Source organism: Trachurus japonicus, chromosome 1 (genome assembly GCF_045865225.1).
Source record: "Trachurus japonicus isolate A0001 chromosome 1, Traja_1.0".
Classification (NCBI taxonomy): Eukaryota; Metazoa; Chordata; class Actinopteri; order Carangiformes; family Carangidae; genus Trachurus; species Trachurus japonicus.
Window position 1 is genome coordinate 10,012,052 of NC_140907.1, and position 24,517 is coordinate 10,036,568.

Here is a 24,517-nt window from a genome sequence, read left to right on the forward strand (position 1 = left end):
ATTAATGAATATCAGTATGTGTATACAAATGTAAATGTGTCGGTAGAGTTAAAGGGACAACGAGGAGTTTCTATTCGGTTATAAAAAAAGTCTCACGTTAATGTGGATGAATCTCCGCTACCCACACTTGTTAATGGGCCCATTTTCGATAAATATATTGTTTTGTCTCTATCGTTATTTTGTTATTATTAGTGGTGGTGGAAATGCTGGGCAAGCCGACCAGTGTTTCCTTACTTTCGGTTTCGTGGCGAGTCATGAGAATAACGCAGCTGAATCGCCGTTTATGGTCGGAACTACGACGGTATGTGAACCTCTTTGAACCTCTGACTTTAATTATTGATGAATGAAAACATGAGTCTGTCTGTTTTAAGATGTGTGTCTTTTAGCCTCTCTCCACCCTGATGGCTTATTGCTTCTAATCTAAAACCAAAGCCCACTCTTCTGTAAAGTCCACAGGACAGTTGTGCGTGTCTTACTTTGTCATTCTTGAAGGTGAGATGCTGTAGGTAAGCTGCTGCGTTGCTCTTGACGGGGTCGAGCCTGTAGTTGAGCATGGCGATGACTTCCGGCAGCTCCGGCTGACGCCACCCGCTCGGACCGGGGCCTTTCCTCAGGGTGCTGTCCAGCGAGGCCATGCTTCCTCTCTCACCCTGGGCCATGGGTGCTCCTCCCCAGTAGTACATGTCCCCTGGACCACTCATGTCTCCGTCCAAGGTGCCCTCGTAACTCCTGAGGATGAGGGAGACAACAACCTGGTCATGTCGTGTTTTTGCCTTCATCACAGCCATAGTGAGAGAGATAGAAAAACTGGACGGCATGGGAGAGAGTACAACACACAGCAAGGACTACACCCAGACAGCACATGCTCCACCTGGTGAACCACTGGGCCACACGGAGATGGACTGTGCTTCTTTGGCTGTAAACCCTCACTAGATAGAGGCAGTGATGGTTGTTGTGAACTGAGAGTGAGGCAGAGAGCACAGATGGAGGGATCAGATCAACTACACAAGTAAAAGCAGAGACTTAGCAGCTGCTGTTTCCAGGGGCAGATCAAGGAAGTTCAATAAAGTTAAAGTTAAACTCATGAACAGATAAAGATAGAAACTTCAAATCACTCCTAGAACAACCCACACAGATAAATGCAATTTGAAAAGGGTAAAAAAAAAGCCTTCTATTCATAAAGACAAGGGGGGGAAAAAGTTTTTTTTAATTTATGGGATATAAACCCCCTTTGTAGCTACTGTACAGATAGAAGTCTTTATTGGCCGATTTCGATGATGTGTAGCAGTTGCTGAAAATCTTTAAAATGATAATTTCATTAGGTAAAACACTAAGTTAGAAAAAAACGTGTGATTGTGGGTCTCAGAGGGTTAATGACCGAAGTGAGCAGAGACAAGCAGAAACCTTAGGTCTGCCCACTAATTCATCTGCACCGTTAGCGTTGGCAGCACCTCGGCCTGATATCTGCAGACAGCTGCCCAGCTACTGTCATCTCCTGAGCAGAGAGCGACTGACTAAAGTAGAATCCACACGCTGTTCATTTACCCTCCACAGATAATATCTCTTCAACAAATACAAACCCAGACCTCAGAACAGGCTGCAGGTTATTATCAGTCTGTGTTGTGGAAGAAATCTCTAGGTTTACTACAGGTTTTGGTCGAACATGTTTGTTCACTCCATTCAGCTTCTATTCAGCTTCTGATTCGGCGGTTGAGGTCAAGTTAAGGGAAACTTAAAAATCAACAACCTCTTAACATATTAATTGTGTCTATTTCTGAATTCAAAATGCAACATTACACTGCATTTTCCAGCATCTAGTAGTTATTGGTCCAATAACAGACTGTACAGAATGTAATCTAGAAACATTGATTGTGCAAAACTGAACCTTTTCTCAAGTTACTTACACGTCTCAAAAACCTTTTTCATGACAAACAATCAAGCTCCATGATGTAAAAACAGTGCAAGACAGAGTGTGGCTGCACAGTCCAAATAACTTTCTACATGTTTACTTGGCCTCGATGGCTCCATGTCTGTGGAGACCACATTCTTCATATCCCCACACATGCAGTGTTTCTCCAGAATTTAAAAACATGGGGTAGCACCCTGGACATGTCAACATCAAGACAAACAGCACACATTAACATCTATGGATAATTTTGAGTCATCAATTGACCTAATGTGCGCGTCTTTGAAAACGGAGAACCTGAGGAGAACACGCGGGCACAGGAAGAACATGCAAACACCAACTAAAGATTTACTATTTTTTTCACTATTCAACCCATTCATTCACCCCTATGATGTAGATCTTTACTGAGAAAAGGGGCATAATATATACAAAGATCAAATTTATAAAATAATCAATACTGGATCATTCAAATAAAACTTGCAATTAATCAGAAAATTATTTTTAAAACTAGCCCTGAGCCTGCTGGTGTAAAATCTGCTCTTTGTTATTTTGGTCTCTTTTTTTTTTCTAAGACCAAAAGCAGTGAAGGTCAAATGTGTCCTTTCCTTTTCATGAAGATTTAAGACACTGGTGACTTAAAGACAGTACACACAGTGATCACATAAAGAACATACAGGTGCATCTCAATAAATCAGAAAAAAAAGAAAAAAAAATCTCAATAAATCAGAATATCATGGAAATGTCAATTTCCATGTATAGAGGGAATATAGATGGATATACTTTTCAGAAGGCCAACATTTCGGTATTAAAAAATGCATTTTTTTCCGGTTTTGTAATATTCAAATTTTTTAGTACGTTCACATGCAGAGCTTAATCGAGCTATGCTCAAAATTCGATTTTGGCGTCAAGTCGGACTTCTGTCCTTGTCTCAATTTACATGCAACTGAGAAAACCGAATAACTGACGGGGTCCGCCCCCTCATGCGGCGTCACCCGTCATTTCAGCGGGTTAATACGCCCCCTGTCCTGTTGACTTTTCTGTCACCTCCTAAAAAACTGAATATAAACAACTTAGTAAGCTTAATAATAAATTCTCAACCGTGCCAGTCTGGGCTGGATGCGCGCTGAGGATTCTCTCTCTCTCTCTCTCTCTCTCTCTCTCTCTCACAAATAAAACACTCTTGCTGGTTGCGCTGTGTGAAATGCATTGAATCAGCGCTGTTGTTGGGTTTTTTTCTTTACTTTGCCGGGTTCGGGCGGCTTCTCTGCTCCACTTTGTGCCGTCTCTATTGTGGAGCATGCGCACATGCATTGTCCAGTTATACTCCGACTAAGGTGTATACATGACGGAGAAAATCGAATTCCAATCGCATTATCTGGGTGTCTTAATCGGAGTTCTCCAACTCTGATTTCAGTTGGACTAAGGTGTTTACATGCACTTCAGTTGTCCATTTATAGTCGGATTAAGGCAATAATTCGTTTTTTTCAAGTGTCATGTAAACGTACTGACTGAATTTTAGTTGTTTATTAAATACAAGCCAAATTCACAACGCAGATGAGTTGCCACAAAACAAACATCACTTACCCGGTTCTGCGTGGGGGCCCGTGAGGAAAAGCGTGGTGGTTGCGCGGCACGGTGCTGTAGTGCATCGGGTGCCCCATACCATAGTCAGGCTCATCGTAGCCCATGCTGCGCTGATCGTCCTCTAGGCCGTAAGGCTCTGGGACAAACCTTGGGATAGAGGACAGCTCCAAGGCACTCCCCATACGTCCAACCTATACAGGGGAAGGAGTTAGTATCTAGTAACACAAACCCAATCAAAAAGCTATTTTATTTATTTATTTATTCATTAGTTTATTTATCAATCTTTGCAAACATCGCTGTAGACGTGCCAGTGCCAGTTAGCCAAGACAATTTTTCATCTGTAGTCCCTGGACAGATTTTACAATGTCACCCTAAAACAGAGTATAAGAGTATAAGAGGAAGAAGGTACATGCAAACAATAAAATGACATATAAGAATATTAAAATAAATGTTATACAACGACAACATACAGTAGACAACGAACATTGTTAAACACTAAACAGTCATGCAGAGCAAAAGCAGACATAAAAAGCATGCACAGCATATAAGATACATAAAACAGACCGACAACAAAAGCAGAGCCACGATAATGGACATATAGCTACTGAACTCCTATTCAATTTTTAACGTACAGCATGGACACGTGTTACAATGCAAAGAAAAGCAGCAACACAGTGTAATGCAATAGCTGTACACACACCTGTGGTTGAGCAGCGTAGGGATCCAGCTGGTTCCTGCTGGGGGCTCTGTAGCTCGGGTCCAGAGTCCGGTACCCATCTGGATGGACCGGTCTAAAGGGGAGGCAGAGGTCGACAAAGAGACTTGATGGAGTGCTAAAAGATGATGCAGATTATGTTAAATTATTGCCCGTGCCTTAATGGTGTAAATCCTATACCAGGGTTCCTACACATTTGAAATTTCAAAATTCCATACTTTTTCTAGACCCTAATTTCCAGACTTCTCGGCAAAAGAATTCTAATAATTTGTGATATTTGAGTAATTAGATGTGTATCATGTAAATAAATTATGCAATTAATTGTTTGTTTTCATTATTCTGAATTTGTATGCCATTATGTCACTGAATAATTTCCAGGAGATAAAATAACTTCATATAAGACCAAACCCAGATAAGTATTAAGATAAATACATTTCCATACAATAGTTTCCATTTTCCATGCTTTTCCAGACCTGGAAATGTATAAAACCAAATTCCATACTTGCGTAGGAACCCTGCTATACTTTCTACAAACATGGTACCTGTAGCGGTCGTCCATGCGAGCGCCTCTGGTGAGGCTGGCGTAGGCCTCAGACGGAGGGCCTGTGCGGTAGTCGTCGTAGCCAGCCGGAGGTCCGTAGTGGTAGTTTCGGGGCACAGTGTGAGTGGGGTAGTCCATGGGCACGCCTCCGCTGGGTGCCTGCCTGTAAACCCTATCCATGGCAGCGTTGTACCCCCCCATGCCCGTCACAGAACCCCCACCGTCCAGGGACAGTGTGTCCGACACAGACGGGATCACTGTGCGAGTGGTGGTGGTCTTTACGACCTTCTTTACCTTAGAGGAGCGAGAGACGGGAGGCGGCAGACGAGATGTTAGAGCTCAGGATTTACAAGCACCAAGGTTTGTTTGTTACAGAGAGAAATACATCACATCAGCTGGAAAATGATGAAGACAAAACTCATGTTGCTCAAACACTCCTGCCTACTGCGCACTCAGCATCTATATGCATCCCATGTTACCGTGGTTTCTGTGCGGCGAGTGGTTCCATCTTCGCTGGTCTCCACGGAGACGACAGGCTGGGACTCCTGGGGATCCTCCTGCACCGTGAACGTCTCCTGCATCACCTGACCAGGCTCCATCCTGAACTACACACACACACACAGATTACAAATGATGCATGTTACTTAAAATAATTAGTTTTAGTTACTAGTTACTTCCCCCAAAAGTAACTGAGTTAGTAGTTGAATTACTATTATTTTAAAAAGTAGCACCGTTATTCCCATCACTATTCACAAGGGATATCCTTAGGGTTTAAAGGGATAGTTCAACATTTTGGCACGGAGTTGTTTTCGAGGTAGATTCATGCAAATCCACCCATGCGCGTTCCCGTCAAGCGCAGTTTTTCAGCAAGCAGTCTCTGCATTTACGTAAAAAACAACTCTGTCTCATAACGTTCTGTTATTATCTCATAGCGCGGTGAATGTGCAGGTCACAACTTGTCTACCAGAGCGTTTTGGAGTTGTTGGATTGTGTATTTGATGAGGGAAACCAAGAAATCCCATGAGCCTCCGTAGTGTAGCTCTGAGCAGCTCACGGCTCTGCTCTGCCGTTCTAAAAATAGCTTGCACCGACAATTAAAGGTAACAAACCTACTCCTAAAACTACAGGGATTATGGCAATGGGCCAATTTGCCAAAACGTTGAACTATCCCTTTAACTGCTTTAATGGAACAAGAGGAACTGAAGTAGCGGGTGCTTACGTGATGTGTCCCGTTGATGTAACCCTCGTTCAGTGTCAGCCTCTCTATGTCTGCATCACAAGGAATGCGCCCGTTCTGCAGAGGGGAAGAAATAATGCAAGAAGTGAAAGGCTGTGACTTTTCCGGCTTTGTGCGTCTGAGCCAGAAACGTTTGCATGAAACTCCAAAGGTATGTAAACAACATGAACACACAAGCAGAGCTATTCACCCGTAAACACAAACAAGGCGGTGAAATGGAGTTATTCAACACACATGAACACACATAAATGAACTATGATGATGGAATGAACGGATGAACAAAAACTGGTCCGTAAAGAAATGAATAATGACCCGCACGCAGAGATAAAAACTGTCACTACCATCAGTGGTGCCTGCCCTGAAGCAGCCATGGGTGTGGTGCACTTCCCATTCCAGCCACAGGGGGAGCTCTGAGTATCTCTACTACCATCTGCAACTTTATCTCCACAACATAAAGGGATAAAGGGGGCACAGCCTGGGGGGGGGGGGGGGCTGCTCACCACTGACTCATAGCTGAAATGCATACATCTATGACCAACAGAAATTGTGTTTTTTTTTCAAATGTAAAATGCAGAGAGCCCGATGAGAACTTAAACTACTATCAAGAGGAGTAATGACGACAACATGGCTCAGATTAAGTAAAGAAACGCTCAGATTGGGGCGGTGCGTGGCGCAGTGGGTAGAGCGGCCGCCCCATGTAGAGGCTACAGTCCTCGCCGCAGGCGTCCCCGGTTCGAATCCCGCGTCGGGCAGACCTTTCCTGCGTGTCAATCCCCCTCCCTCTGCCTCCCCATTTCCTGTCTATCTCTACTGTCATCACTATCAAATAAAAAGGCAAAAAGCCAAAAAATATACTTAAAAAAAAAAAAAAAAGAAACGCTCAGATTAATCAAATGAATTTGGTGTTGAGTGCAGCTTAGGGCTCAGTCACAGGGAATAAGTAGAAAGTGCTGGGCAGATGTGAGCGTGTGGGAACCTGTCAGAGATGACTGAGGTCGCGTTGCGTTGCGTTGCCTGGAGAGTGGCAGAGGCATGCCGAAGCCTCTGGGCTATGTAAACACATACAGAGATAAGAAGCGGCACAGGCACAGGCTACATTTCTCTCTCCCCCCCCACCCACCCCCTCCTGCTTTCGCTATAGAACACACTACCGCCTATACTTCTGATCCTTATCGGCTGCAGGGATCACCTGGCTGGGGACCGTGGCTGTGATCCGGTGAACGCGAGCCAACATGCAGCAGCAGCAGCGGCAGCAGCAGATGAGAGAAAGTGAGCAACAGGGAGAGCCCTGGTTGTTTATTTTCAAAGGTCGCCTCAGGGCCGAAAGAGTTCCATTGTGTACAAGTGTAAAAGCCAGGTTGCTGATGCACTCTAACGGCCGAGGGTGCCAATAAGGAAGTAGAGGAATGAGCACCAAATGGGTGTGTTCATCTGTGCGACCGTATGCGAGGTAAACTCCAGTGGATGAGGTCACTCCTCGCTCTCTGAACCTGGTACGTGACTCACCCATGATAAAGAGGGTGTGTAAGCAAACAGCCGGACATTTCAGCTACGAAACCAACTTGAATATCAAGAGTTTTATTTAGTATTGCAGCTGATGAAGCCGCCTGGCTGGACTGTTAATGGACTCATGGTCGCACCGAAAATAGGAGCAGAGATAAATCAGACTCTAAATAATCCAGCCGGTTGATATACAGTAATTAATGCAGCTACGAGGGCGATTGCAATAAGACGTCTATGCATGCAAAACGTCAAGTGAGGACAAACATGATGGGTCACACTGTGTTTGGTGGGTGGTGGATGATGATGGTGATGATGATGATGGAAGAAAGATTTGTTTTGAAGGAGACGTGGACGGTTTCTGAGAAAAAAGATGCAGGATTTGGAGCTGTGAGGAGCAACAGAGCGTGGAAATTACCTCCTCAGGAAGGCTTCAATGGAAGATGCTTTAGTCGCATTATTTGACTTTTATCTCCGAAAAGCTCAAAAGCTCAATTTCAAGTGAGCGTTAAAGGTCCGGCCTGATTAAAACCCACAGGAGGAGGTAGTTTGTGTTTTTCCCCCCCAGGCTTCGTCTGGGTTCTGCTGCCATCAAGCCAGTCCACGCTGATGATGAGATGGGAGGGGTGGGGTTGGGGGTAGGGGGGGGGGTGACCATGGAGATGACACTGAATGAACTCGGATCGAGTGAGGGGTGAAGAATCCGAGTGGGCGTATGATGCGTGTGTGGGGTTTCAGGGATGGATGGGCATGGGCATGGGCATGGGCATGGGCATGGGGGGAGGGGAGGGGGTGTTTGTTCCATGTTACCTGCATGTTGGGGAGGGGGCGGGGCAGGGTGCCGGCACACGACCTCCGCTCCTCCTCCAGAGCTCGGCTCAGCATCTCAAACTGCCTCTCCTGCTCCCGCACGGAGGCCAGCAGGGAGGCCGTACTCGCACACTGCTCCATTCACACGCTGAGAGCAGAGGACAGGACAGGACAGGACAGGACAGGACAGGACAGGACAGGACAGGGTCAACACCACAGAGCAGGACCAGATTCAACCAACACCGAGATGTCATCAAAGAACAGACATAAGCGAGACCGGGAAAAAAAAAAAAGTACAGAGGTAGAAAGAAGGGCTCAGGCACAGTGCAGATGTAGGAAAGCCACACGGGAGAGGAGGAGGAGGAGGTGGAGGAGGTCCTAATTAAGTTGATATGTGGGGTTTAAACAGCAGCAGAGAGTAAAAGCAGGGGAAGATAAATGAGAGAAGAGAGAACAAACTAAAAGAGATAAAGCAGCAGGTACAGAGAGAGACGGACGAAAACAACAGGCGTAGAGAGCGCACGACTGGAGAATTCACGTGACAAAGAGAGAAAAAAAAAGTGATTATTCAGTTCAAATTCAAGGTGAGAGGAGCATGAGCAGAGACGGGAGTGAGCGCTGTTCTCACACTTTTGCGGTGCTTTTCGTCGCCTTCTGCTGCGCGGGGTTAAAAATAGAGAGGAAAGTGAGATGCAGCAGGGACGAGGGACAATTACAGCACGTTTTTCAGCTGCGGCGTGTGGAGCTTGTTAGCACTTCTTCATTCCGAGGATGCAGAGAAAGTGAGGAAGGCATGGAGAAGACGAGTGTCAAGACTGTATCACAGCATCGGGTTACACCAAATGTAAAAACAATCCAGAAGTGTGTTGAACTTAAGATGCTTTCTGTAGCAAAGATGAGAAAGGGCAAGTTTAATTTTCTGTACCAATTGCGTTTAAAGATGAATAATAGTGAAATGCTGGATTAAAAATCATCTATAAATGCTATTAATACTTTACTGTAGTTTATGACTGAAAATGTGGATGACATTTCATCTGCCGAATCCATTTGCTCTAACAGGACATCAAATAGGGAGCATTTCTTTATAGCCTGGATGCTATTATTTCATAAAAGTGGAGCTGGTCAGTGACCTTTTCATCAAGCGTTTGGCTTTCACTCAGCAATTCAAAGTCAATGAGTGCTACAGCAGCCTTGTGTAGATAGATTTCCTTGATAGTGAGGACAACAAGCGGCCAAAATATGAAGCAGCTGAGGGGACGATAATGTGACATCAAAGCTAAAAAAAAAAACTGAAGAGCTCAGTAATGTGATTAGGAAATAAATGTATTGAATGTAGAGCCATCTGCTCGATTTGGGGGAGTTAAAACTTGACAGTTTCAGTCTGACAGTGGCCCTTTCCTAAACAACAGTGAAATGTCACCTTCCTCACATGGAGCGATTAATGATTATTCAAATGTAAAAAAAAAAAAAAAAGTGTGGTGTGTGCTTCACAGAGGAAATTTCAAGGAAGCACAACAACCTGAAACTTGTCTTTAAGATTACATAACCATTTATGGAGGCAATAAATCCCAGCAGACAATACCCATGATTCATTGTGAAGCCATACAGAAAAGTGCCTGCTAACAATCTCCAGCAGGAACAATGAAGCAGAGGAAAAAGTTGGATTTTCAACTTCAAACTGGCCTTGTGAAAAAAAGAAAGAAAAAAAACACAGCCCCAACAGATGCCACAAATGACCTAAGCCCCAATTACAGAGGTATGATAATAAATGAACGTCACTCCATCCCAAATTAAGACGATGACAAAGTCCTTTGCCCCCAGACTTCCTGGTGAGGGGAGGAAGGAGGAATCTGTGGAAGATTACTTCAGCAGTGTCTGTCTAATACCGGGATGACATGAGCATGGCTCATCTCCAAACCAGGGCAAAAAAACATTTTCTACTTCAAAGTTCACTGACTCATGTAGATCAAATCTGCTCTCCATCCGCACACACACACACACATACACAGGACTGGCAGGGTGAACAAAGAGTCCTGTATTAAGTCCTGAGTGTGCATGTGTATGTGGGTCAGAGACTAAATAAAGGTGGTGAATGTGTGTGGCTCGACATTGATTATTTTACCCTCCAATACTCAAACAGAGCTGCTGTGGCCCGTTCTGGTGAGGTTGACCGCTGCTGCAGCTCCTTGTTTCTTTTCATTTACGTGGAACATAAAACACACATTGGTGGACGGAGACACACACAAACACATCGCAGCCATTGTCGTACATTCCAGTGTGAGATTTAGCGTGTCATATCCTGTCTCAGCTGTTGGAAAGTGTCCTAATAAGGGAGCCCTTCACTCTTTTCATTGTGCTGCTCTCCTTTATCTCACACATACAAGTATTTTCTTCCCCGACCCAAACACTTCAGTCCTGGAAAAAGGGAGAGTGACTGCGAGTGATAACTTTCTCTGACCCAATCAGGGCTGCCGACCACAAATCAACAAAGTGCTTCTAGTGGATAATGCACACACACACATTTGAAAGGGGGGGTTTGAATTGATTTCAAGTGAGTATGTGTGGTGTCTCTGTAGAGCTAAGAGTCCATTAAAACTTAAAAGGAAAAACCTCAACCACATCAGCAGTTTTTGTTGAGATGCCAAACACATAAAGAGACAAAGTTGACTCGCATGTAGCAGCAAAAGACAAATAAATGACTGTTGTGTCATTAAAGTGTGTATAAAGCCATCAAGTTTTACATTGGGGACCACCAGTGATGGGAATAAGGCCGTTATTTTATAATGGCGTTACCAACAATTAGGGATGTCCCGATCCGATATTGATATCGGATTTATGTCCGATATCAGCCAAAAAAACGAATATCGGATTATATCGGACTGCATCTAAAATCTCCGATATAAACGCTCCGATAAAAGCAGTCCATTATTCCGCTCCAGCACTTCTGTCCCATATGAATAGGTGACTCTCGTTCACACTCCAACACAGTAGGTGGCGGTAATGCACCTTAATGTTGGTGCGCCGCCTGCCAGAGAAGAAGAGCAGCCGGCTCCAGCATGCAGAGATCACATGATCACAACAACAACAGCGTGTGTGCGACACACACACACACACACACACACAGGTGCATGGACAGGTCGCGCTTGCCCGCTAATAAACGGTAATGCGCTATATTGCTCTAAAGGTCGGTGGTCAGATTCTTCTGGAGGAAGACCAGCTGGTCCACATGTCAGGTTACGGTGCGTTCACACCGGGCGCGAGTAACAGTGTTAAAGCCAGCATTAAATTAACGATGCTAATTTCTGTTAGCCTGTCTATGGCGTTTTACATTATACGTTAGCATTAAGCTAGCGGGCTTTATGCTTAGTTGTGACACTGGCTGTGTGTTTTGAACGTTGTTTCAAACTATGTGGGTATGATTAAACATCTTTGATGCTTAAATAATGCTGCTTAATATATTGCTTTACTCCTCTTTTTATTTTATGTATGCCATTTTTACTGTAAGGCAGGCTATAATCTTCAATTTGGAGTGACAAATAAAACCTTGAAGCAAGAAGATTTTGCCTTTTGTTTGACATTGTACATACAGTAATTCAATAACAGTTGTAAATAAGGTTTATTTTTTAATATTTTACAGTTCAAAAGTAAGCTCACTACTGTCTGTCCCATAGAAGAACATGACAGCAGCAGCCTGTCAGTCAGCAACAGGAGGATCTCCTTTGTATTAGAATTTGAAAAATATAAACAATTGTTTTTTTTCACCACCCCTAATATCGGATCAATATCGGTATCGGGCCGATATTGAAGGCTGCAATATCGGTATCGTATCGGAAGTGAAAAAGTGGTATCGGGACATCCCTACCAACAATGCTACTTTTTTCAGTAACAAGTTATCAAAAAGGTTACTGTTTCCCCAGTTATGCCGTTACCGTTACAGACAATAAAATGTGCCATTACATGACTCACAAAATAATACACCCCTGTTAAAGTGGATGTATGTAAACACCTTTTTTTCAGTCCATCAATTTGTCGGAACAAAGCCGTTTATCTGGAACTAACCAACTCATTCAGTATCCCTCCGCACAGGCAGCTGCGGCGTGGAGCCTGTCAGTGCGGAGGGATACTGAGTGAGTTGGTTAGTTCCAGATAAATGGGAGGTTCGGGTTATGGTTATGGGGGTTAGGGACTCGGAGGCAGGTCCAAGTAATTTGACCTATTTGAGCAATTTATTTTTTTTAAAGTACCGCAATAGTTACTTTTCCTGGTAATTAGTTACTTTTATAATGTAGTAATTAAAGGTCCAGTGTGTAAAATGAGGGGAAAACAGTGACATCTAGCATTCCGATTATATTATCTACTAAATAATTCTATCTTTTATTTATTAACGTGAAACTCTTGAAACGTGCTCTCTGGTTGGCTGGATTTTCCATTCCGTACAAACATGGCGCCGCAAGATGGCGACACTCTCTAAGCAAGACCCTTGCTATAAAAGAAGAATTATAAGGCTATGAAAACAAAACAGATTTTATTTTATAATGCTTATACACTATTCATCGGTAGTGTATTCAGATTTTGCCATTAAACCTTGACAAATTTACATACTGTCCCTTTAAGTTACTAAGGGAGGGTTAGTCAATTACTCAGTTACTTTTTGGGGGAAGTAATAAGTAGCTCTAACTAATTACTTTTTAAAAGTAACATGCCCAACACTGGGGCGACCACAAATGATGCAGGACTGACACCTCACATCAGAGGTAGAGGTCAAAAGACGACACGTTCCACACCATAGAAGAAGACGGTCCCCTGTGCCTAAACGCAACAGGAAGTCCATCGCTATGCGAGTCTCACCACTGACATTCTTGTGGCAGAGTGCAGTTGTTTGTGAGAGTTTTAAACGGCTTCAGCCACTTAAAGCCCAGGCATTAGTCATTAATCTATTGTAAAGTCATTAGCAGCAACGCTAAACTGTGTCTGCTAATGGGATAGCCCTGGAATTACACTGCTAAGCCACTTAACCGTCCTGAGCCAACACACAACACCACAGACGTACACACATACACTGGTTGTGTGTCCACCGCTCACTGAGGACCCATCAACAAGTGCCCCCCCCCACCCCCACCCTCACCCCCACCCCAAGTGCTGTGTCTGTATTGTATCCCCTTGTTATCATATGCTATCAATGCTATTTCAGGGATTTGGTCACTGATTGGTTGTGGCAGGGCGTCATGATTCCTGTTCCACTCTATAAACACACAAACACAGGCGCACACACACACACACACAGCTGAGGTGAAGCTATGGCAAAATGCTGTTGTGGCCTGGCTGAATGCTCTGCTGACTCAGCCTCATTTGAATGGTCACACAGAGATTTGGCGTGCGTGTATGTGTGTGTATGTGTGTGTCTGTGTTAGCCTTGGCCCACGTCCAACGACTACCACCTTTACCATCCTGATGTGAAATAATGAAACAGCCGCCGCCCCCCCTCCCTCCCTCCCTCCCTCCCTCCCATCACCCCTCTCTCTCTCCCATGTGGCTTACAGCACGGTCGGGCACAGTGTGGTAACTGTAGAGAGAAAGCACATGCTACTGTATGTGCCCACCCACACACACACACACACCACCACCACGCAGACTGTTCAGGGACCACTGCAGGGCCAGCCGTCTAATCTACCGGACAGAAACGTACTATTCTTAGTGAGGAAGGAAACATGCAGGCAGCTGTGAGAGAGAGAAAGCAGAGAAGAGGGAAAAACTGGACCAGTGAGTTCAAGTATATTCACATTTAACAGCAGCACGGCTGCACTTGGACACAATATTGTATGAGCGTGATATTCTCTCACACAGTATTATCACCTACCACTGGTTTGTATCAAAGTGTTCCAATACTTAAAGGGATAGTTCAACATTTTTGCAAATTGGCCCACTGCCATGATCCTTATAGTCTTAGGAGCAGGTTCGTTACCTTTAATTGTCGGTGCAAGCTATTTTTAGAACGATGGAGCAGAGCCGCCAGCTGCTCAGAGCTACGCTACGGAGGCTCATGGGATTTCTTGGTTTCTCTCATCAAATACACAATCCAACAACTCCAAAACGCTCTTGGCAATGGGCCAATTGGCCAAAATGTTGAACTATCCCTTTAATTACTGATCAACCTGCATGTGTATTAATTGTTTAGTTGATCACATGTCATGAAACAAGAGGGGAAAAAAGCCACAAATTCCATAAAGCAACCTGTCTCATCTTCAAATAACTTCTTTTTATCCAACCAATGGGAAAATTCACAATTATACAGATAAAACAGATGAAAGATGCAAACTCTGACATTTGACAAGTTAAATTTCAGAATATTTGCACTGTCTGCTTAGCCAGCACACTCCATACATAAGTGACCAGCCAACTCAATGACTACACACACACACACCTATGTCATACAACAAATGCCACATGTGTAATGACTGTGCCTACTGATTCAAGGTAATAAGCTACTAACTACGTTGATCACAGGACAAGACTCATTAGCACCTGGGGAACTTTGAGCAAAGTCCACTCCAAATAATTATAAACTGTGAAACTGAAGAGTGAGACCTGTTCAATAAACTGGTTTACATTAGATTAGGTCTATTAGATCACACAAACCTCCGAACAACTCATTTCTCTGGGTCGCCACATGAATTTGTTCATAATTGCTAACTATGACAACCGAATTTTGTAAAACAGTAACACATCACATCTTTTGTCACAAGGCCAATGAGAGCAAGCGGACAAGAATACTGCATAGTCACCACCATGCTGTAAAACATTATCATCATATCTGATTTAGTCAATCTAGATCAGCGCCAAGTCCCTCGCTGTGGCATTCACTTCCAAACTCATTCAAAAATAAACAACAACAAATAACAAACATCCCTGGTCAATCACAAAAATGGAAAACGGTGAGAAACAGACTGACTACTATCTACTGTCCAGCAATCAGAGAAGATTGATCCTTGTGAACTGCAAACAGTGTGACTGCCACTTAACAAGGAAGTTTGGTTTATTTGCTGCAGTAAAAAAATGCAAACTGGTGCTCGACCTTTCCAAGAAGTTAACCAGCAGCCAGCGCGGAGCGAGGAGGGTAGCCTACTGTACGGCAGTCCAGCTCCACGGCTGCAGAAGAAGTCTGTGCACTTTGATTTTTACTCCGCGTATTATCACACACCTCACATGTTCTCCCCTGAATGGGCAGTGTACCGACGACATGCTCAGTATTCAAATAAAAACATGACTGCAGGTGTAGCCGTTTGTGTGGGGGGCAGGGGGGGGCAAACAGAGAATGAAAGAGACGGGGAGGAGGAGCAAATATAAGAAAACCCCAGCTTCTGTGTGTCAGAGGGACACACCCATGGTGTACTCTGAAAGCCCGTCATTACAGAGACTCACAAATGATAGCCCTGGTTTAAAGAACTGGCTGAAAGGCAAGACTTCAGCCCCCACAGACAAAATGGCTAGCAAATTCTAGACACCACAAGAAAATGTCCAACTTTTGACTCTTTTTTTTTAATCCCTATTCCCTCCTTTATACATCTTTCAGAAAGGGGGCATTACTGGGCAAACGGCTTGTCCAAACTTGCTCACAATCTCTTCCATCTCTGTCCCGGCAGGTCAAAGCAGACATGCCCGCAGGGCGTTTAGAGGAATATGCCAGGCATGTCCATGCTGTACTGAAACTCGCCAAACAGCTGACTATATCATCACAAATCGACCATTTGAAAAAGTTACTTCAAGACAAGTTGTCAGACATGTCCACAGGTTTGTCTTGAGCAAGCTTGTCTCAACGTCACACACAGACACACACTCACACTGAAACTGGAGCAGATCATGACTACCAACTGAAACCGATGGGCTCAATCCAGGCGTGATACATTCACACATTCACACACATCCAGCCAAGTCTGCTTCAAGTGGCTCACACTGAAACACCCGTAAGGTGAGAGGGCGTCTGCTTGCAGGCCTCTTCACAAGGGACTGGAATAATGAAACAACAAACAGGCCTGCCACCTTACCACACCCACACACACCTACACAACAGGTTCTTGCTTTTTGTCCCTCCACCACAAATCACCTCTCTTTCTCTCTCTGCTCCTCCACCTAGCAGACCACATCAAAAGACCACAGACAGTGCGTTTTCACAGCAGACGTGCAACAAAATGAACAGTGCCAACAAAAAAAAAACCCTACAGACCTTGAAAGCACCGAGCAGCAGCACACCTCTGTCCGCCGAGAGTAGGCGATTCAGGTACACAGCACATAGCCTAGTAGGAAATTGATAAGTAAACCGAGACTGGACTTTGACTCCTGACGGTGTGTGACGCGACGAGCCGCTCGGTCACTTCCGTGTACTCTCACCTGTCCTGTAGGCTACACTTCACAGGTCGGAGGAAACCGGCGGAAAACCCCGGGGGAATGTCGGTGCACCGCCGTTTCAAGGCAGCAAAGCGAAAACACGCAGTGTGAACTGTTATCATGATATTTGTATATATACATACCCCCAAACCACACCATTCATGTGTCATTAACGATATCTTAGTAAGGTGGTGTTGCGTTCAATGGCTAATTGACAGTTCTAACTATTATAACATAAAAACCACCTCTAATTGCGTGTTAAAGTTTCGATGAACTCACTCCCAGCCCCGCTCCAGATGAGTTATTCATCGGGCTAACCAACTGAAAACACTGGTGCTAGCTGCATTAGCCTGTGCTAGGAGGGCTAGCCTGCTAGCGCTGCACTGAACAATCAAGTTGGGCCAAATTAAAAGTCTCTCTTCTTTACACCTACAACCGGCCGCAACCGGCTGCACCGAGCACAAAACACCAAGAGGCAGTCCGTTACCGAGTCTGGACGCTGTTAGCCTTGTTTCCCAAAGTCCATAAGTGTTTGCGAGGTGGATTCAGGCCTAGCCGAGCCGAGCTGCTCCTGCTGCCGCCGCTGAGCTGCCACAAGCCAGACAGACGTGGAGCCGCAGCCTCGGAGCAGGAGGAGAGTCGGGCTGAGACAACAGAAACACCTCGGCCTGGTCGAGCAGACGGCGTGGAGCAGAACTGGATCAACTCCGCGCTCACAACAATGAAGAGAAGAGGAGAAAACACCCACCTCTGCAGTTTCCTATGCTCCGTGGCTGCTGGGCTTGTTGATCACTTGTCTCTGCTCTTCCTCTCCGCTGGGGGGGGAGGTGGGGGGAGAGGTGGGGGCGGGTGAGGACAGAGCGGAGCGGGGTGAAGAGGAGAGTGGACCAGAGGAGCGGGGCTGGTTCTCAGTCTGTGGTTTACAGCCAGTACACGGCTCCAGAAGCTTATCTGTCTGGTGGCAGCTCATGGACTACTGCACCTGAACTGAGGAACCCAAGTGTGCAAAGAGACAACGCTTAAGGCGCTGGATATTAATATCATTAAATATTTGTTTAATAGAATTTTTAAATTTGATTTAATCAACCTTTCTTCACTATAAAGAAAAAAGAGAAAGATAAGTTTTACTGCTGTTTTCACAGGTTAACTATTAGTAGGTTAATTATTCATTAAAATTTAGCCTAATATTTTTCCCCCTAATTACACACAAAACGGCACCAAAAAAAACATTGCAGTATGATAAAATAAAAACTAAATGTCCTCTAAAAATGTAAGATGTAAATTCTTTGTGAAGCTCTGACATTGCCCTCATGTGGTTATAAAATGTAAGTGCTATTAAAGAGCAGAGTGAAAGCCACAAATCACAACTGCTAGGAATTTCACAATGAAATCAGAGAACACTAGAAATACTGATCCTTAATGTGACTGTGATACTACTAAGAAATGTTGTTTATTGTTTGTTTGATTGGGGTTTTCCAGCTTAAAAAGGTCATAGCATGTCACATTATCACTACACAAAAAATTACAATACTGCACCAACTAGTCCATACTTGGCACAGATGCCCATGCTGGCTGCTTGGTTACAGCATCTTACAGCCTGATACTGTGGATCATCTGGGTATAGCTGGTGTGGAAGCCTCTGTTTTATCCTCCAGTCCTCCCGTCTCACTTGCTCTGACAGATTGAGAGCTGTTGCCCAGTAAAAAAAAACAAAAAACAAAACACACACACCCCTTTTCCATTAATAAAGACACTCATATTTAGTAACCTATATTTAAACACGTGTGCACAGATCACAATATAAACAAACAGCTGTGCGTAACGGAAGCATCGCGGAGCGTCTCTCTTTTTCTTTTTTCTTTAGAATTTACCTGAGAGGGGAGATGTTAATATCTGCTCACTATGATGCCAGGCTGATTGTGGTTTGCTGTGAGAGATGATAGTTTATTTGTTTTCAGTTTTATTTGTTATGGTCGCGTGACGATGCGGCTCAATAAATCAATAAGTAAATACATAAATATAGCAGATAATCCTGTAGTGTCAACACAGCAGTAATCCATCCTCATCTTTCATCTGTGCAGCCTTTGATCTGTCATTAGTGTGACGGGACAATCGATATAGATGTGCTGAATGTCTATGCTGTAATCTGTAGGTGCTGATTCAAATCTTCTCTTCCACGGTGAAATCAAACGTCCGCCTTGCGCGCGGCGGATTTAAAGGCGAGGAGAGGAGCTCATTTGATTGGTGAAGATCTGACTCGGCTGTGTCAAACCCACTCCACGCCTTCTCTCCTCCCTCTATGCCATTTGCGCCGGTGGGAGGGAAGTAGGCGGAATGCGCCCCGCTGCGTTTCGAAGGAAAATCGCAATCTGCTCCTGACCACTCCCCGTTGGCGAAGCGAAGGCGAGGCGCAGGCCTGATCCGTTCCGCCTGCACCTAGTTCACGAAAATAGAGCCCCATATGTATATACTAGCCACTGGTAGGATTTTTCAATATCAAACCACTCCTTCTATCTGCCGGTGTTGCATGCTGTGCTTTGTCCTCCCATGATGGTCCCGTCTGTTCTTCTTCTTCATCGGGCTTCACCAAGCAACTCATCACTTCTGGGCCATGATGTATACCAGAGACGTTCTGGACTTTGTGTATACTCATGGATCTCTGTTGTTCCATCCTGGATGGTTGCTCTGATGCTCACTAGTCCTCTGCCTCCTTCTTTCCACCCACCCTGGTTCCCCATCACTTGATGCAGGACCTTGGTGACCCAGTAGACATCTGACACGGTGTGACTCTTTATTCTGAATGCTGAGGCCCATTCCAAACAGAATGTTGCCCAACAATGACCACAGAACGACAGAAACAGACTCTGACAATAAACAGAGACGCTTCACTCAACTTCTTTTCATAAGACTACTGCTGTTTTTGGTTCAAAAACGTCCACGCCATCGAGCAGAATGTCAGGTAAGCTGATTGAGTTAATAAAAAAAAAAAGAAGTAGGCTACAAGTCTGATATTATATTATAATGTCACATTAGTTATGGTTGTGAACAGATTCCTGATGTGGTTATGAAATAAGTAAAGGGTTCTTATGAATTGGCAATACTTTCGTTTTTTATAAAAGACACAAAACAAATAAACATGATAGGTATATAAATACAGGCTATGTTACTTGGACTGTGTGATGCTCTGTGCATAATATCTTAATGTCTTTATATCTTCTGCTCCATCGTCCTCCACAGTCAACATTGCCATACATGAAGGAACCCTGCTGGCCTGCCGCTACAAGGTGCAGGCCTTCCTTGGTGAAGGGAGCTTTGGAATAGTCACCAGGTGTGCAGACAACCTAACCAACACAGAGATGGCCATCAAAGTAACCAAAGATGATCCCTTTTTCACTCGCCGAGCACTGGAAGAGGTAGGCCACAAGCTGAGATGTGCATGGGAAAAATTCTGTGGTTACATCCAATGTCTTCTTATTGAGAACCATGTAGTGTGTCTGTTAGTTGACAGTAAACAGTACAAATCCCATCTTCCATATTCACACAGATACATATTCTCAAGCAGCTGCAGGCCCTGGATCCGGATCAGTGTCATATTGTGAGATGGCTCGGTTCCTTCCTCCATGAAAAACTCATTTGTCTGCAGTTTGAGCTCCTGGACCTGAGCCTGCATGACTACATGGAGCAGAGATGTTTCCAGCCCCTGTCGATGGGTGAGATCCGCCCAGTTCTACATCAGGTATGTTGGAGTTCCCTCTCTCTGCCCTTCTCAGGATTATCCAGAGTGAAAAATGTCATTTCAATCCCTGTTGTTTCATCAGCTGACCACAGCACTGTTCCACCTGGAGGCCCTGGAAATCATGCATGCAGATTTAAAGCCAGAAAATGTCATGGTGGTGGACCGCTGGCAGCAGCCTCTGCAGGTCAAGCTCATTGACTTTGGTCTTGCTCTCCATGTGTCCGTTCCTGTTCCAGGGTTATGCGTGCAGAGCCTGTGGTACAGGTAAGTGCAGACAACACATGTGGCAGAGATGCTTCTCTGGGGTTTACATAACAGCATTACAGAGGTGAGATTTCAGCCTTCATACTAGTTTAAAATTGTCTGTGTCGTCTTGGCTCAGAGCCCCGGAGGTCATTCTGGGTCTGGTCTTCACGCAGCCCATAGACATGTGGTCTCTGGGTCTAGTTGCAGCAGAAATCGCTCTGGGATTCTCACTTTTTCCAGCGATCCACGAATTTGACATGGTAAGAGTCTTCTTCTCAGATGATGCAGCGAGATGGAGATATTTCCAAGATAAACAAATGTGGCCTTGTGTCTGTCTCAAGATGAAGTTTATCGTGGACTCTCTTGGTCAACCACCAGATTATCTGCTCAACTATGGACAAAGAAGCAGCTACTTCTTTGATATTCAGAACAGCTACAACCAGCAGACCTGGAAACTGAGGGTATCTATCTATCTATCTATCTATCTATCTATCTATCTATCTATCTATCTATCTATCTATCTATCTATCTATCTATCTATCTATCTATCTATCTATCCGTCCGTCCGTCCGTCCATCCATCCATCCATCCATCCATCCATCCATCCATCCATCCATCCATCCATCCATCCATGTCTTTGTAGACTCCAGAGGAGTTTGCTGCATCAACTGGGCACCATTTCAGAGACACCAGAAGTTTTCACTCTCTGGATGCTTTAGAGAAGGTAGCTAGTCTTTTTTGACCGTCCAGCTGTTAATGCAATCTATAATGTTATTACATAATTATCTTCACCGGAAGCCCTGGAGTATCATTTATTGACTGCTATTAGACATATTCTGAATTTTTATTTGTTGCTTCTTGTTCAAGATGATGTATTACAAAAACAAGGCAGAGATGCAGGCCGTGCAACACTTCATGGATCTGTTAAAAAAAATGCTGATGGTGGATAATAACTGGCGCATAACACCCCTCGAAGTGCTGCAGCATCCATTCTTCTCTGTGGAGCCGCACACTGACAGCAGCCTCGACATGACCGTCAACAACCTGACAGTTGGCATGACAGAGCTGGATGTCATTCAGACGCCTTTCTTACAGAACAGTGTTGCGTTCAAGGCCATAACCCCTGGTGAGGAAACGTTTTTTACTCCTCTGGAGGATGAAGCAGCACTCATCCAGCCTGGTTGGTCACATGTCTGAAGTCCTCACAGTCTGCCGGGGTTTACTGTGTTGATGAGACTGAGGTCGTGTTATGTGTGGTTTCAGAAGTCGTCGTGGAGCTGCACACAGGAGCCGTCTCCGCTGTTCCTCTGTGTTAATGAAAACTATGAGTCAGCAAAAATGACTTGGGTGGGGGTTTCTTTTTCCACTTTTTATGGTTATTTGTCAATAAACCCATAAACATCAATATGTGCTCATGTTCCATCATACGTTCAATGGGAAACCTTTGGCTTGAGTAGTAGAAGCCATGGTATAACATTAGTGTTGAAGTTCTCAGGAAATGTATTGACACTATTCCAGAGAGACGTTATTGCTGCAAAAGGTGGACATACCAAATATTAAAGTTAAAAGTGGATAAAAACAGTATAGGACTCACTTCACCTGATTGTGCTCAGAGCAACCACCTGCATATTTCATGAACATTATGAAATGAAAAAATGTTTTGGATGCAAAAAAAAAAAAAAAAAAAGTATTTTCAAATCTGTCAGCTGTTCTAATAATAATAATTTTGGCCACCACTGAACATGAAATAATCCAAAAAGGAGTCAAAGAGATGGAGGTAAGTAGGGTGTTGATATTAATCAAAGATCACAGGTTGGATGAGCCAGGAAGGACTGAGAAGGCTGAACAGATTTAAAACTGTGCCTTAAGTATCAATACACAAAACAGAAACACAACAGCACGAACATGTTAAAAATGTGTTTGTCTGAATCTTTTATGAACCTCAGTGTTACAGTTTTTCTCAGTTGTTGCAAATTCACACGATAAATCAGAAACATCATTCCCACAGAGCTCCATGCAGCTCTATGCAGAACAGTTTGTGTAATTATCATAACACTAAATCCTCTGTGCAAAAGTCTCTACAACAGGAATGGACAACTCGACCAAAGGGCCACTGGGGCAGCAGGTTTTTTATTCCAACCAATTAGAAGTACACAGTTTGACCAATCAACTGTCTGAAGACTGAGATCAGTTGATTAAATGTAGCCTCGCATCACCAGGTTATTCAGACAAGCGAAGAGCCTGGTGTCCGTTACCTCTGAATTAGACTGCATTCTGGTTCCTGTCTGTAGCGGATACCGAAATCACCAAATTCACCAAAATAAAAGTGTTCACCAACATAAAACTTATAAAATAAACATTAACTTGTAATACAATAAAAGCGAAATGTTAACTTAATGCCTCGGGGACTTTCTTGTAAATTATATTCCTTAAATTAAAGAGTTTTACCGCATTTTATTAGCTCGGTGCTTTTATTTTGAAGGAAAGGTCTGTCTCTCTCGCCCTGGATCCGTTTCCTTCCCAAAACAGCGAGTCAACGGCCCCAGACTAGATTAAATGAGTCAGGTCTGGTGTGTAGCCACTGCAGCCCTTTGTGGAATGAGTTGCCCGTCCCTGCTCTACAACAATTAAAAACATGTTCACATGTGTTGAACCCTGCAAAGTTGGTCAATCACTTCAACACCGTCACCGGTGAAAGGAAGGAGCCTTTTCACCAGAGCTTCAAGACTCAGACACAAAATGTTTGATAAGAACCTGATGCGCATTGGAAAAAGAGGACTGTAATTAGACACAAACTGTGCTATATGGTTGCAACAATAATGTATTGGAAAAATAGCAGATATAACACTGTATGGAAGTATAAGATGTCGAAGTGTTTGAGCGCTTGATACAATTGCTACTACTTTTTGTCAGGATCACCTCTGCTTTTGTCTTCCTTCTGGAACCTACTGCCTCCAGCCTCCTCTGCACACACCTGCTTCTCACTGACCTGATACCTCACACCTGCAACTTTTTTTGTCCTCATAACTTTTGAATGTCTCTGGATGGCTACGTTTATATGGAAACGATCCGAACAGAAAACGCAAAAGTGGCGTCGCGTCTTCACTTTTTATTCCGCGTTTAGACAAGCATTTTTGGGGTGGAAATCTGCGTGCATACGGTGACGCAAAAGTCTGTGGAATTCATGCACGCCTAGGTGGCAGCGTGCCGCACAACACACAACACTACCAAGTCCGCACGCCTGTGTATTCTTCTTCTTCCTCTTGATTTCCGGCAGGTTTCCACAGGTCATTGCAATCGGAGCAGAGGTTTTGCGTTTTCACCCTTTACACGGAGACGCAACGGCAGAGCGTTTTTAAGATTTCCACTCTGGAGGGTGGTTTCACTTTTTTGCGTTTTCAAGCGCCGATAACGCAGTCGCTGTCTAAACGAAAGGCACATCCGATTAAATATTTATATTTATATATTTCATCCGCCAGCGTTGTCATGTAAACGGGGCCTAAGATTGGTATTTTTGCCTGGGACTCACCTGTTTTGTGTTTTTTCCTCCAGCCCTGCCTGGCCCAGTCCTGTCATCTGCCCGACTTCCCTGTGTCCTCGCCTTTCTTCACTCTCTGTGCCAAGATCTCTGCTTGAGCACTATTTGTCACAATCAAGTGTCACTCACATCAGATCTGTGTTGTGGGTTCAGTCTCTGTTCTGTGCAACCGAGTGACCTCCTGACAGGTTTGGCTTTGATGTTATTGCTATGTGATATATCGAAAGTTACAGAGGTAACTATGAATCCCGGATGACCGCCAGAGGCGTTGCTTTAAGCACTGGATAACTCCGTCTCGCGCATGCACGGGTTGAGTACCTAT

General features: G+C 44.3%; 2 protein-coding genes across 21 annotated transcripts in view; one reads left to right on the forward strand and one right to left on the reverse strand.

The window, feature by feature from the left end:
• ctnnd1 (catenin (cadherin-associated protein), delta 1) overlaps nucleotides 1-17,492 on the reverse strand; it is a 43,087-nt gene extending 25,595 nt beyond the window's left edge. For 5 of the 20 annotated variants that reach the window (XM_085765405.1, XM_085765080.1, XM_085765242.1 and 2 more), the window contains exons 1-8: nucleotides 17,424-17,492; nucleotides 8,294-8,441; nucleotides 5,966-6,040; nucleotides 5,226-5,351; nucleotides 4,748-5,040; nucleotides 4,191-4,281; nucleotides 3,491-3,681; nucleotides 477-729 (exon numbers count right to left, since the gene is read on the reverse strand). In XM_085765405.1, coding sequence (XP_085621531.1) covers nucleotides 477-729; nucleotides 3,491-3,681; nucleotides 4,191-4,281; nucleotides 4,748-5,040; nucleotides 5,226-5,351; nucleotides 5,966-6,040; nucleotides 8,294-8,434 — 1,170 coding nt within the window. In that variant the 5' untranslated portion in view covers nucleotides 8,435-8,441; nucleotides 17,424-17,492. Of the gene's footprint in view, nucleotides 1-476; nucleotides 730-3,490; nucleotides 3,682-4,190; nucleotides 4,282-4,747; nucleotides 5,041-5,225; nucleotides 5,352-5,965; nucleotides 6,041-8,293; nucleotides 8,442-16,514; nucleotides 16,619-17,162 lie in introns of those variants that run through there. The other 15 variants (XM_085766243.1, XM_085765912.1, XM_085766169.1 and 12 more) reach the window with 9 other exon arrangements.
• Nucleotides 17,493-19,510: 2,018 nt separating this feature from the next.
• LOC146991384 (homeodomain-interacting protein kinase 3-like) lies at nucleotides 19,511-22,014 on the forward strand. Its single transcript, XM_085791300.1, has 9 exons — nucleotides 19,511-19,634; nucleotides 19,913-20,088; nucleotides 20,220-20,411; nucleotides 20,494-20,675; nucleotides 20,794-20,917; nucleotides 20,999-21,118; nucleotides 21,301-21,381; nucleotides 21,525-21,837; nucleotides 21,921-22,014. Exons 1-9 carry the CDS (start codon nucleotides 19,628-19,630, stop codon nucleotides 21,971-21,973), a joined length of 1,248 nt encoding a protein of 415 aa, XP_085647426.1. The 5' UTR covers nucleotides 19,511-19,627; the 3' UTR covers nucleotides 21,974-22,014.
• Nucleotides 22,015-24,517: the final 2,503 nt, after the last annotated feature.

Coding starts and splice junctions, on each gene's coding strand:
- LOC146991384 (XM_085791300.1), top strand. Junction 20,676..20,793: donor GTGCAGAGCCTGTGGTACAG/GTAAGTGCAGAC, acceptor GTCTTGGCTCAG/AGCCCCGGAGGTCATTCTGG. Junction 21,838..21,920: donor AGCAGCACTCATCCAGCCTG/GTTGGTCACATG, acceptor GTGTGGTTTCAG/AAGTCGTCGTGGAGCTGCAC.